General features: G+C 39.3%; 1 protein-coding gene across 3 annotated transcripts in view; it reads left to right on the top strand.

The window, feature by feature from the left end:
* The window catches only part of arb2a (ARB2 cotranscriptional regulator A), a 170,658-nt gene that overhangs the window by 111,315 nt on the left and 45,280 nt on the right, over positions 1-14,063 (top strand). For all 3 annotated transcript variants that reach the window (XM_077561614.1, XM_077561615.1, XM_077561616.1), the window contains exon 10: positions 7,806-7,890. In XM_077561614.1, coding sequence (XP_077417740.1) covers positions 7,806-7,890 — 85 coding nt within the window. The remainder of the gene's footprint in view (positions 1-7,805; positions 7,891-14,063) is intronic.

The following is a 14,063-nucleotide window of genomic DNA, read 5'->3' on the forward strand; positions in this document are numbered from 1 at the left end:
GTCCCCGTTGTCTTGGATTTCCCATTTTGGATCCATCCAAGGGTTGCACGGGACACAGTATAATTGGCATTTTAAACGATGTTCTATTTGTGATGATTACCCAAAACAATAGAACTAAAATCACCTTCTTTGTCCACCAGGAGGAATGAGACTGGCAAAAATATGTTCTTGTTCTCATTAACCTAATAAGCTACTTCATTGATGATGTAAGAGTCTGACTGATTCCAAGATATTTTTCTGCATTGCAACAACGCACAGTTGCGTGGTCTTTTTTTTGAGTGCTAAAAACAAATTGGATTGAAGCTGCACATTTATTGATTTCACATACTTGCTTTTTCACGAGGCCACCAAGCAAAATTTCTTAGAAATCCGCCTGCCTTAATAATAGTTCTGATATGATTTGTATTTCCATGATTTTCATGTTACCTCGATCAGCTGTGCGGTCAGAAACGGTCCGATTGAAGGGATATTTGACTCATTGAGCCATTTTCAGCAGTAAAAATGTAACATTTTGTCCAGAATTAATTTGATAATTTCATTATTTTTCATGTACAAATAATACCTTTAAAAACAAAAATTTTCACTTGCTCTTGGCTGAAGTTAACATCACCTGTGTTGGGGAAGTAGGTAGCGACCAATCATGGCTCACCTGTTTTCTGGGTTTGGTCAGGATATGCTAAAATTCAAACAGAATTTGCTTCTCCCACTGCTCGCTGAATCAGTGGAGGCTGGTGTTTGTGGATCTCACTGTGCTTCATCTATCCTTCCTTCCTTCCTTTAGTCTTTCCTCTGGTCTCTTGAGGTCTCCCTAATCTATTTGGAATTTTGATGTTTCTGGGGTTGGTGAAGGATTCTGGATTTGTAATTGTGGGTGGCAGGTGGTGTCTGGATTCATCTTTCTTTCCTTTGATCCTTCCTCTGGTCTCCTGACAACTTCACGGCTCTGGTGGGACTCTGAAGTATGTGGTTAAGATGAAGGAGTTGTGATTTTTAACAGTTTTCAGGTAAATTAAAGAGCACAAGCTCACATGCACGTACACACACGCGCACAAAAAAAAAAAAGAGCCATGATGACGACATGTTGATTCGGTAAGGCTGCCGAATGAATAATACTGAGGTCTCAAAAAAAATAAAAATAAAATAGTTGATTTACAATCTTCACTTTTGTTCAATTCCACCACTGGCTCGCTGCGGTACTGGTTTAAGGGGGTTTTGCCATCATTCCATTTAGTGTGTAATATCATATGCGCTAACAACCACACACTGAGAAGCCAAAAGTAACACACCCCTCTCAGGTACACCACATTAACAACCCTAACACAGTCGGATCGTCAATGTGAACCGTGTTAGGATTGCTCACTGTGATCAGCAGCACACACACGCACACATACACACTGCGAGTGCAGCACAGATGGTGCTTCACACCACAGAGCGAAGCTAGCAGTGACCCTTGATAATGCTCAGGGTGGTGTATAAATATGGGTGCCCACAGCAGTGGGTGCATGTGAGGTCGGGGCACCCCAGCAGCATTCTGCTCTGTTCTCCTCGGACAGAGATAATTCCCTCCCTTGCAGGTCAGAGAGGTCGCTGGATGGCGAGGAGGAGAGGGGAGTCCAAAAGGAGGCACTGGGATTTAGAGATCAGCGCCCGCTGGGTTGGGTTGTATGGACCAAATGGTTCAGATGAGGGGCAAATTACGTCACTGCTAAGACGAGACAAAACACAATTTGAAGGAGAGTGAATACCATAGAGAAGGTACACACACAAAGGTTGAAGATCTAGAGAGTCTTCCATTGTAATATAAATTCAATTTGAATCCCTTAAAGTGGCGAGTGGAAAGAACAAAGGATGGCAACGAAGATCAGACCGGTAGGATAGGTATGCTAGATGGACTGGAGGAGATGAAGAGATGTATGTGGAGAAAGATGAGTAGCCCAAAGAGAGAGAGAGAGAGAGAGAGAGAGAGGGAGAAATGTGAATGATGGTGTACAGCTGGCAGCCTGTCACAGTCTCCAAGGTGTCTCCTGTCACAGTGCTGGCCTGCTGTCACACTCTAGTGGCCTGCCTAGAGCTTATACAAACACGCACACACAGTACACTACTGTATAATCATGAATAAAGCATCCTAATCCATAGAGAGCAAGTGGAGAAGATGAGAATGGGTTGGACAAGAGAGCGAGACTTTCTGAGAAGTTCAGTTGGGAGGTGACAGCTGTTTTTTTTTGGCTTTGGAGACTTTTGTACAGTTAGTGCACAGTTTCAAGCTCGCATCGCAGTCGGGTTTGCTTGCGAAGAGACAGAATCGATAGGATGGTGGCAGGTGTGTGCCCGCGTTGTATACAAGCTGCACAGTTGTGTTTATCTTGAGGTTGGGATCAATACAACAGCACCTTGTGATGTGATTCATTAGCGAGATAATTGTGTGACTTAATTGTTTAGTCACTTAATTGCTCGCTCGACTCATTCAGTGCAAAGATGATCTTGTTTTTGTGCATTGTGCATGTTTTAGGGTAAATACAAAGGCTGAAGTCAAGTTGTTGTACCCGTCAATGTCTGTCTCTTAACTCTTTGACTGCCAAAAACGTTAAATAACGTTTAGTAAAATCCTATGGAGGAGTGCCAAAGACGTTGAAAGACGTTTGTTTCAAAACAGAGGTGAAACTAGCCATTTTCTATTGTGGATTACTGAAAAACGGAATAAGGTAGAAACAAACTTTTTTTTTCTGATGAAAGATGAGAGTCCAATCTTTTATTGGTAGTATGTGTGTTTCCATAGTCCAAACACATAATTTTCTATGGACCTTGAAATATCAGTCAAAATGCTTAAAATCGGCTGGCACCCACGGCATCCCTTTTCTGAAAACGTCTGGCAGTCAAAGAGTTAAGGCCCAATTCTCAGTACAGCCCAGTCTAATATGGTACACAGTGTTCTAATTGATCCATATTGCACCTTTTTCAGATTATGATGGCGTGATATCCTTGAGCAAAAATATTGTTTCACGGTGTCACATTTAGCAATTACAGTTCTAAAATGTATTATTATTAGTGATGTCCAATACCACTTTATTTCAAACCGATAACAGTACAAATAATCAACTCTTGAGTACTAGTCACTGATGCCGATACCAAGTGCCGTTAGCACTTGTACTTTTGATATATAAGTAAAAAAATAAAACTAGAAATAGAAAAAAACATCACAGATAATTAAAAAGAAAGACCTATATATCTCAATATAGCATTTTTAATGGCAATTTTATTTTCTTCTAATTTCTCATTTCTAGTACCTGATCATAAATCGTCGCGAGTACCGATATCTTGAAAAAAGACCAGGTATCGGCCTGATACCACTCGTCCATTCCTAATTATTATAGTTGGGTAAATAACTCTTTTCAGTTCAGCGCAATCTGTTTTATTTCTTACAAACATATAGAATATTTGGTAAATTGTTAAAAAGAAAATAACAGATTTTTCTAAATAAAATAAAAATATTGTACACAGTAAAAGTACAGAAAATGATAAGCTACTTTCCTGTGCTTTGTGAATTAAAGTCAGAAGTAGAACAGAAATTAGCAGATGTTATTTAGGCTCGTTATCTACTTGAGTAGCAATTCTATAGTATTTATTTCATCAATTATAGACATGCTATCTCTAGCTAGCTAGCTCAAATGTTCATTTCTAGACTGTAATGTAATACCATTACTTTAAATGTGTCCAAAACTGATGGGTGGCGTGCTCATCAATTTGATATCGCATTGGAAGCCATTCTTCATATGCACATTTTGCACATACCCCCAAAAAACATTACTAAAAAAGACAACTTTTTTCGACAAATGAGAAAAGTCTGAACTGGGCACTTGCCTTCAATTGATGAATGCGGTTTTTTAGCAGCTAAAAGAACATTTCTTAAGAATCATCATGCTGGTCAATCAAATATTTTACCTGGAATGAACAACCTGCTGGTCCTTTATTATTCCCTTATGTCTAGTGTTTCTTCTCCAGTGCTTGTGCATTATTTCTAGGTTCAGGCAATCACCCGTCATTTCGGCTCAGATCATAAAATTGCATCAGAGGTGAGCGTGAACCATCATGCTGAATGCACACAATGTGCACATCTGATAGTTCCAGACTGTCTGATTCGCTGAATGGCGCTATTGATTGGTGGCCTGGCGTTACTTGAAGCGATGGTGCTATTCGTTTAGCAGGCATGCAGTGTTATGTGCCATCCTTTTGTCACGGCTCTCTAATCCCAGCCAGCAGGCTTTGCCTTTATGTGGTAGCGGTCTGCCACAGCACTGCTGCAGGGTGTGTGTGTGTGTAATAGTTGAGCGTTTGCGTACACATATGTGCTGTTGCCTTAACAAATGTATTCAAACCCGGTGGCAATGGTCAAGGTGAGGGGAGGAGGGGTTCCTCAGAAAGGCTTCCCCACTCTCCAGCCACCTTCTACTGCCCACTCAATGGCCCAGCTGACATCTTCCTCCGAATGAATTAAATGCGATACAATGAGATACTGGATGGAGACGTCAAGGAGCCTCGATGCGTTCGCTGCCCTCTAGTTCCATCCCAATTCCAGGAGAGGCAACCTGAAGGATGTGAAAACATTCAAATTTATATTCCCCCTGCCATATTTTTTTTAATTTCCTGACTGTTGTGACACTTGGAGATGAAACAAGAAAAAAAGAGGGCCTTTTTTTTTTTTATTGGCCCACATTTCGTTTCAATTCATGTTTATTTCCCTGCATTGGATTGCAGCAAATCTCACATGAGCCTATTTGCTTTTATCTTAATAACAGTAAGTTCTGTACACACGTCCCAATGGAATTTTAGCATGTCTTGTTGATATTTGCAGAGGATTTGTGTACACGGGGCAGATGTTTCATCATAATCACCTCCGCCACCAGTTTCTATATTTATCTGTAAGCCTGAATTAAATATATCATTGGTGGGACAAAAGAGAAATGCCGCACACGTCAAACGGGCAGTAACAGAAAATATTTGTTTTCATGGCGCTCCCATCAACAACAGCTGGGTTAGCTTACCCTTCAGCTATCTTCCCGTTTTGTATTTTAATATTCGTTGAGAAAAACAAAAACACATGAATAAGAAAATAGAAGACATCGTTACAGGCGTGCGTGTGGTGTTTGTCATGATGGCTCATACATTCGACAGTCCAGACCGTTGGGAGTCAAGGTCAGTGAGTGCAAAAATGCAAAGTAGCATGTGTGCTTTTGGAGACCCCCCACAATTCAACGAGTGACCCGCCCCTCGCAGCGTTAGACACACAAAGTTGTTGCACAACGCTGTAATGGGCCAGGGTGAAAGTAAACACGAGCAGATAAGCAGTGATTCAGAAGGACGCCAGCTGCACGTTGTAATCTCTTTACATGTTCTCTTCTATTGAACTTTTATCTTATCAGGCCAATGTCTTCTCCAAGCATTCCTTCGCAGACGCCCTCTTTCCCTTTCTGCCGTCACCCTGCTTCAGCACACACACACACACACACACAAACGCACACACTCTGACAAGAGAAACATACTTTGATATGTTGCCATCTCCCCAAAAATGAAAACTCCCAAGCAGCTGAGCGAAGAGTTGTTCAGCATGACATTAGCGTAGCCAATCTTAGGTGCCGAGTTTACTCCCCTCCCAATAAATTGTACTTATGACAGTTTTAATGCCGTATACTGATACTTTAAACCAAACCTCCCTCTGTTCTATTTTGTCGTTTGCACACACACTTTCTACTATTATCTATCCATCTATTATTATCTATTTTGGCCGCTTCAGTTGTTCCATTCCTGGCTTTAACATTCTGACTTTTTAACTTTTGTAAATACAGCTATCATGTTCCTCCTTAAATTATTGATAAGCTGCTCTGAAAGGCAATTTGAAAATGTGACCATGTGTAATATTTAAATAATAATTTATTATTCTAAAAGCTATGACTGAACGATATACCCGCTCCTTTGATCCAACTTTGTTTTTTTAATCAAAACAACCCAATTTTGGGGGTAGTTACATTTTTTTTCTTTAAAATAGAATGTTTTGTACAAAGCAAAACAAAAAGTTGGGTCTTATTTTCGACCAAAATGTGGTTGTTTTTGACCCAGTATGTGACCAGACAGCAAAATGAGTCAGAGTGACCCGTATTTTCATATATGAATTATTATTTATTCTTAGATTAGAGCTTGAATTATTTAATGTGTGCTCGAAATCAAAAAGTGAATGAGAGAAAAGAGGCTGTATTAAATTATACTATGCTACTCATTACATAATTTTTACTTATTACATTACAACTACCAATATGAATAAATAGACACGACACACATCTTTTGTGCCTAATACTATTATTACAAACGGCAATAAATCAATCGGAGGCCAGTATTTTGTGGTCATGAACCCAAGCAGAACATTTGCTATGCTAGAGTTCAAGAGGAAATTTGGTAAATTCCCAGCCTAATGTTAGGTAATAATGACGTAGAATTATAAAATCAGTATGAAATTGGAGGAAAAAAAACGGAATCGTTAGCTTATACTGCTACATTGAGGAAGTGGATATCTACAACAAGGTTAAAGGTATTGAGCAATTTGTTTTGTTCTATTTTTAAATAATTACTGACTTCTTTGTTGAACATGTTTTTAAAAATGGGATTTTTGGAACGCTTCACGATTGTTATTTCATGAAAAATTAACTTTTAGTTGACGAAAGAGGTACAACTTTGACCTACTGAACCATTATTGCCTCGTGTCGCAGAATCTACCTTTGCTATTTCCAACTCATTTTGCTATTTCGGGTCACATATACATATATGTTTTCATAGCTCTGAAATTCTATAAAAAAAATATGTCACAATTTAGAGACATTAGGAAAATGTCGGCCCAGGTTGACAATAGTTGAAAACCACTACTCCAGAGCATTACCCAATCCATTAAGGTAGGAACGAGAAATCTCTCTCTGGCGTTATTGTTTGCTCTGCAACTGCATTAGGCAAGCTTACCCCCACGTACACACCAATGTAGCAGATGGTTTTCTACGTTTGATTTTATTGTATGTTGCAAGACGGGGTCTGGAAGATGAAGAGAGCAAAAGTAGATAAAGAGCTCCACTCCTTTTTCTGACAGTCATGCTGTCAACCACTTGGGGGGTTTGAGAGGACCGCGTGTGTTTGCAGGGGGTTATGGGTCAGCAAACTGGGCAGACTCCCTCCCCTAGTGCACCCACTGATCCACCATGGCACAGGGCCTCAGCTTTCCACCACAAACAAACAGCAAGATGTCTAAGCAACATGTCACAGAGCTTTTAATTGCTTGTTCCTGTCTCTTTCTCGCTCTCCTCCCCCCTTCCTTCACTCACATACTCACCTCTCGCGCTACTTCCCCCCCCCTCCCCCTCCACCCTCTTCCAGCTTTCTTTGTTTACTTGCATCTCCATTTTCTCCTCCATCTCCCTTTTTCTACATGTTTTGTCTTCTTTGTCATATCTCAATTTGCATCAAAGTGGATTTCTTCTTTGAGCCTGCACTCACCAGCCACTTCATTAGGAACACATGCACAGTGTAATATGATCCATTACAAGAGCTGGATCAAAAATCCTGCCTATGTAAGATTTATTGAAGACTCCTCTTAGGATGATGGAGATAGTTCTTCGATAATGCAGTATACATGCACAATGACAAACATTACTGATATGTTATTAATACACGTTATTGTTGGAGGCTTACTACATTGTGAAGTTATAACTAATGAAGTGTAGAAATGTGCTCTCGGAGTTTCACGTCCTTGTTTTTTGTGTGTGTCCTCGCAGCATTGTTGCAACTGGGTCTCAAGTCCAGAGCCTTTGGACACACCACTGGACTCCATGCTGCCAGACTGCCCACGTGTCTCTGCAGGTACCAAATGTATATAAACCCATATAGATATAGTATTTTCTTTTGAGTTTAGCCAAGATGGATTTTTGCTGTGTGATGCCATTAACTCATTCACTGCCATTGACGGTTATAGACGTCAAAAATTCATATGAAATATTTCTATTAGTTAAAAAAAAAAATCCACTTTTGTCAACAAGAGTATGAAAACCTAGATTTTTTTTATTGTACATTTAGAACAGATATAAAAAATTTGGATTAATCGCGAGTTAACTTGTAAATTCATGCAATTAACTCTTTGACTGCCAGACGTTTTCAGAAAAGGGATGCCGTGGGTGCCAGCCGATTTAAGCATTTTGACTGATCTTTCTAGGTCCACAGAAAATTATGTGTTTGGACTATGGAAACACACATACTACCAAATGAAAGATTGGACTCTCATCTTTCATCAGAAAAAAAAGTTTGTTTCTACCTTATTCCGTTTTTCAGTAACCAACAATAGAAAATGGTTAGTTTCACCTCTGTTTTGAAACAAACGTCTTTTAACGTCTTTGGCACTCCTCCATAGGATTTTACCAAACGTTATTTAACGTTTTTGGCAGTCAAAGAGTTAATTACGATTTTAATCACCCGACACTCATAATTTTTAATTGTAATTAATCGCATGACTTCAATAGTTAACTCACGATTAATCATAAATTTGATATCTGTTCTAAATGTACAATTTTAAAAAATTATCGTTTTTCATACTCTTGTTAACAATAGCGGAAAAAATGTAAACTAATAGAAATAGTTCAAATGAATTTTTGACGTCAATAGCCGTCAATGGCAGTGAATGAGTTAAGTGAAATGTGGTTAAATCAAGTGCAGTTACCTTTGAATACCTCGGTTGTTTTTGTCAATCTTGACAGGCAGTTTGTAGGTCCAGTTTGGTTATTTGCTTTCCAACTCCGATTATCTTAGAAAGCAAATACACAGTGTCCTTTCACATACGCAACCCTAACGTTGTGTTGGATTTTGTTTCTATTTCTATCATCTTGGTTGGACCCTCTCTTCCGCTTTCTATTTCATCATCCACTCTCTCGGCTACAACACTTAATCCGCCCCTGTAGTGTTTGGCTTCCTGTCCCCGTGCCCTCTCTGCGGCGGACTGGCCTTGATGATGTCACAGCCATCATGAGAATGTACCCTTAATGTAGGATTAGAGATGAAAACAGTAATCCTCAACATGACCATTGATAGGAGATGAAGATTGCAAGTGTTGTTGGAAGACTGACATACATCCTAGAATACATGCAAATGAGCGCATGATTCAAAAGGACACTAGAACCTTATAGAGAAGAAGTCAGGAAACAGTTGAAACTTTCACACCTCTATTCGAATGCCATGTTTGAGTGATATAATAAAATGAGACCAAGGTCAATCATTTTAAACCTTTTTTCTAGCATTAATACAACTTACATGTTGAATTTATTGGACTGGACAGATTTTCCCACGTGAGATATCAAGTGTGTTTTTGCAAAATTAAGAAACCAAGGTTGGATTTATTTTTTTTTGCCCATAATTCAAAAGATATGTTTGACTCAAACACTACACTTCTCATCATCAAAAAAAAACACATCATACCTATAGTGAAGCAGGATGGCGGGAAAGCATACTTCAGGCAGAAATGAAAAAGATGTCAGGAAAAGCCTATGAGAAGAGCTGGAATTTATTTGGGTTAATCAGAAGCCCTTTAAATGGTGACAGGTGTGTACTGACTCCCGTTTAACATGTGATTGGTTAATTCTAAACACAGCCATATCCCCAGTTATGATGCTACGTTAAGACCGAACAAAAAATATCGCAACGACACGCTGGTGTCGCACGGGGAAGAGGAGGGAAATCTGCACACAATATGGGTGTCTTGTATTGCAACCGCTTCCTGTGTTTTGTCTGCTGTGTATTTGTTGACGTGGACTATCTTGACACCAATTGGCTGTCGCTGACGTGATTGCGCCAAAAATTCAACCAACGCTGACGAAATGGGTGAAGTAGCGAAATGTAGCAAAAAAAAAAAAGTAGCAAATGCGCCCCCCCCACGCGAAGTCCATTGACTATCATGAGGGTGTGTACAATTATGCAACCACTATCTCAGTTGTGCGTGATCTGCTCTCGAAAATATATATATATATATATTTTTTTTTATCTTTAGTTGATTGTACAGATTATCGGCTAGAATTCTGGTGGGAGAAAGTTTTAAAATATTTATCTTAATGTTTTTAGATCACAAGAACCTGGCATTTGAACAGGGGTGTGTGAACTTTTTATATCCACTGCACATGTACCTTGTCAGACATCATTTGTCCCTGCATTAGGACATTGCGGTTTATTCTCCCCATATCTCTTCTATGAAATGCTTGTGAAAGTATAGGTCATTTTTCACATGCTCCACATGTGACTGAATTCCTCTATAACGCCGCTATCTCATCTCGACCACTAGAGCGCCATGTTCCACATGGTGCCGTGTGGGTGGTACGTCTCGACATCTAACGGTGAATCAGCAACTTCAAATGTCAACTAGCCTTGGCTGTAAAAACCCTTACTGTATTTCATGTTCAAATGTCACTTCAGCTCAGTTGTTTAATGCGTCTTGAAAAAAACAGCGGTCTTTTGAGTCCAGATATCCAGGACCCACTTTTTCAAACATGGCATGAATAGTACGGTTGGAGCGCTAAACCATTTGACACCACGTCCATCTGTATGTGTACGCTATTGACTTGCTCTCTATTGACTTTAACTGAGCTGAAAAGATTCCCGGCTCAGGCCTGTTAACAAAGCTGCCAACTCAGCTTGTCTCTGGTCTTTTGGTAAGCAGCCTCTGATGTCAAAGGTTGACTCGGTCGTCTTTGTGTCCTTGGCAGCCCGGCAGGTTCGCAGGCAGCGGCAATTGTAGCCAGAGTCGCGGCGGAGCAGCAGAGGTGACGAGGTTGAGGGAAGGCTGTCAGGGCACCGTGGCCCAGCACTTCAATCAACAAACATGTAGTCACCTCTGCTGCTGCCATGAATTGTCCAGTTGGGGTTGCTATGCAAAGAGTATGCAGTATCCTTGTGTATAGGCGGGGGTGTGTGTGTGTGTGGGGGGGGGGGGGGGCAGGCAGTGTTCATCCTTATATAGTTTCTTAGCTACAGAAAACAACAATCGCAATTGGAATACACAAACATTCACCTGTTCCCGCTAGCAGTCATCAGGATATCCTACAAAAAGTTATACCGTTTTTTTTAAAACCTTTCTTTGTTTTGCTCGTTAACTAATCACCAATTGTATTTATAATTAGTTGACTAATCGGATCATATGTAAATCTTGCCAGCAAGCAGTTGCTCTTATAATAACGAGGCCAAAGAGAGGCAGGTTTGCATCGTTAAGTATTTTGGGGGAAATGCGCCATAACTTTTGGACTCTGTCGCTAACATTGGTTAGCCAGGACACTGCATTCATTACACGCAATGATTCTGTTTACATCACGGATGACCCAGATTACCCCGCACTGCGCATGTGCATGACAAACAGGCATACGGAGTCGAATACTTTTTGAGAGGAAAACAAAGCGACAAATGAATAAAATACATAAATATACGACTCGTCGACTATTAAATTAAGTGTCGACTATTTTGATAGTCTTTGCAGCCCTTCTTTGCAATAACAAAGTCTACATTTTATAGGTTCAAAAGTAGAAGAAAAATGTTTTATCTATTTATTTATTTTAATTATTATTTTTCTGGGGGAATAAAAACTTTGAAGAGACTCTTTGTCCTTTTCATGAGGCAGAGTATTGAGTAAACTTTAATGCAAAAAGCACTGCCGTGTAATTACTGGAAAAACAAACAAAAACAACTAGAATTTTATTTTTAAAAATAATATTTACCCCATGTCTTTGGAATGTGTACTTATCCACACAAGATATTTTAATAATAAAAAATATATATTTTAATTTATTCTAATTTACAATTTTTCTAGACCACATTTTTAACTGGATTTCAGGTTAATTAATTGCTTCCACAAAATATATTTTTTGCACATGCGTTTCATGAAACAAGTAAACATCTCTTGTCATGAGACGCTAATTCGTCTAAAAGTAGTCCAGTTTGGTCGTGTACTCAACTTTCTTTCTTACTTTTTCGACAATTTCTCAGAAACCGGATGTCTGCGTAGACTACAGATTTAGGACTGCTTAGAGAAACAGGTTGAAAGTCTTTAAAATCGACAGCCTCTGCATCCGTTCCTCTCTTCCTCGCTCGCTTCTTATGCCATACGTCTCCCCTCCTCCACATCCATCCTGCCCCCATGTGTGCTGCACTGATGATATGATGACTGTGTTCTCCGAGCTCCAAGACTTTTGGCTCAAGCGGAAGGAGGGTGGATGGGAGGAAGTTCGTCTGTCGCTGCCAATCATCTGTGAAGTAGTGTCGGTACATCGGCATGGCACTCGAACAGTGCTCATGTTTCCTGTATAGGGACGGTGAAGCATTTCTAACTGGGGTATCTGTTTCTAATGTAAATCCTTTAACTCTTTGACTGCCAAAAACGTTTAATAACGTTTGGTAAAATCCTAAGGAGGGCTGCCAAAGACGTTAAAAGACGTTCACTATGTTTTTTTTTGTTTGTTTGTTTTTTGGAAACGGGTGGAGGAAAGCCTTGGCCAGCTGTGCTGAAAGTATCAAGCAGATCTAGTTAGTATAATATTATATTATTATTATTATACTATTTTCGGGCACTAGATGGCAGCGATGACTCTCTTTGGACAAGATTGGGTAGGCGTCAGTAGAAGACGTGAGGCGGAGCTAGAGTGTTGAGGGGAGAATGGCTGAGGAAGCGAAAATGGCAACCGGTTGCAAGCAGCTCACGTTTTTCTGAGGTAGAAACAAACTTTTTTTTTTCTGATGAAAGATGAGAGTTCAATCTTTCATTTGGTAGTACGTATGTGTGTTTCCATAGTCCAAATACAAAATGTTCTGTGGACCTTGAAAGATCAGTCAAAATGCTTAAATCAGCTGGCACCCACAGCATCTCTTTTCTGAAAACGCTTGGCAGTCAAAGTTAATAATCTTTTCTTCTTTTTTTTTTTAAAATGCATTCACTGCCATTGACGGCTATAAACGTCTTAAAATAATTTTAACTATTTCTATGAGTATAACTTTTTTTTCTACTTTTGTTAACAAGAGAATGAAAACCTAGAAAATAAATTATTGTAAATTTAGAACTTCTAGGTTTTCCTACTCTTGTTTACAAAAGAGGGGAAAAAATGTTAAACTAATAGAAATAGTTCAAATGATTTTTTTGACGCCTATAGCCGTCAATGGCAGTGAATGAGTTAATAACCTGGACCCGATTCCTGCAGATTTATTTATTCTCAGTTTATTATCATTTTTTTGCTGAAATGCAAAACAATTTGTTCTCCATTAAGTTGTCTAGAAGGGGCTCACCCAACCTAAATATTTGCATATTTCCTTCATGCAAATTAAGGGGGAACTTACTATTCTTACTGCTAAGATGACATTAAAATCATTTGGAAAATGGGATGGAGTGAGGTAAGCTCTTCCAAAACTGTCACTTTGAGACAGGAAAGGGACTCAGGCATGCTGGGAAAGGAGAGTGTTGGAGATGATACACAATTAAGTGTGACGAGGCGTTGATGCATGAATAGAGAGGGAAAATCTACTATTTCAAACTCAACATTTTGAGCTGCTGTTATCAATGCTCAGCTTATTGACCCGTTTCTGCTAAAGGCCAGGCTTTGCTTTAAGTAAAAAAAAATTAAAAACAATTGTGAATAGAACATGCCCACTCATACATACTTCCTGTCAGGTGATTACTCATTGTCCAAGCCGATTATTAATTACAAAGGCTTAGCTCTCGGTAGGTAAACACTGATTAATGGCTAACAAAAGTAAGTTAATGTCTTACCTGTACTTTAATTACCAAATGTGTGCCGTTACAAGCAACCTAACACAGTGCAGTAATTAAACCTAATGAGCCTTAGTAAGGAGTTCACTTTGTTTTCCTTTTTAATGCCACTTTGTCATTTTTACCGACGTGAATTGAGATTGCTTTCTCATATCGCAAAAAAATATGCTTTTAATTGCATTTTTGTTTTCATTTTGGATTAACCAGACGACAACAGGTTGAAAAGTGAAATTAAACATGAATGTCATTGCAC

Source organism: Vanacampus margaritifer, chromosome 3 (assembly GCF_051991255.1).
Source record: "Vanacampus margaritifer isolate UIUO_Vmar chromosome 3, RoL_Vmar_1.0, whole genome shotgun sequence".
NCBI classification, from domain to species: domain Eukaryota; kingdom Metazoa; phylum Chordata; class Actinopteri; order Syngnathiformes; family Syngnathidae; genus Vanacampus; species Vanacampus margaritifer.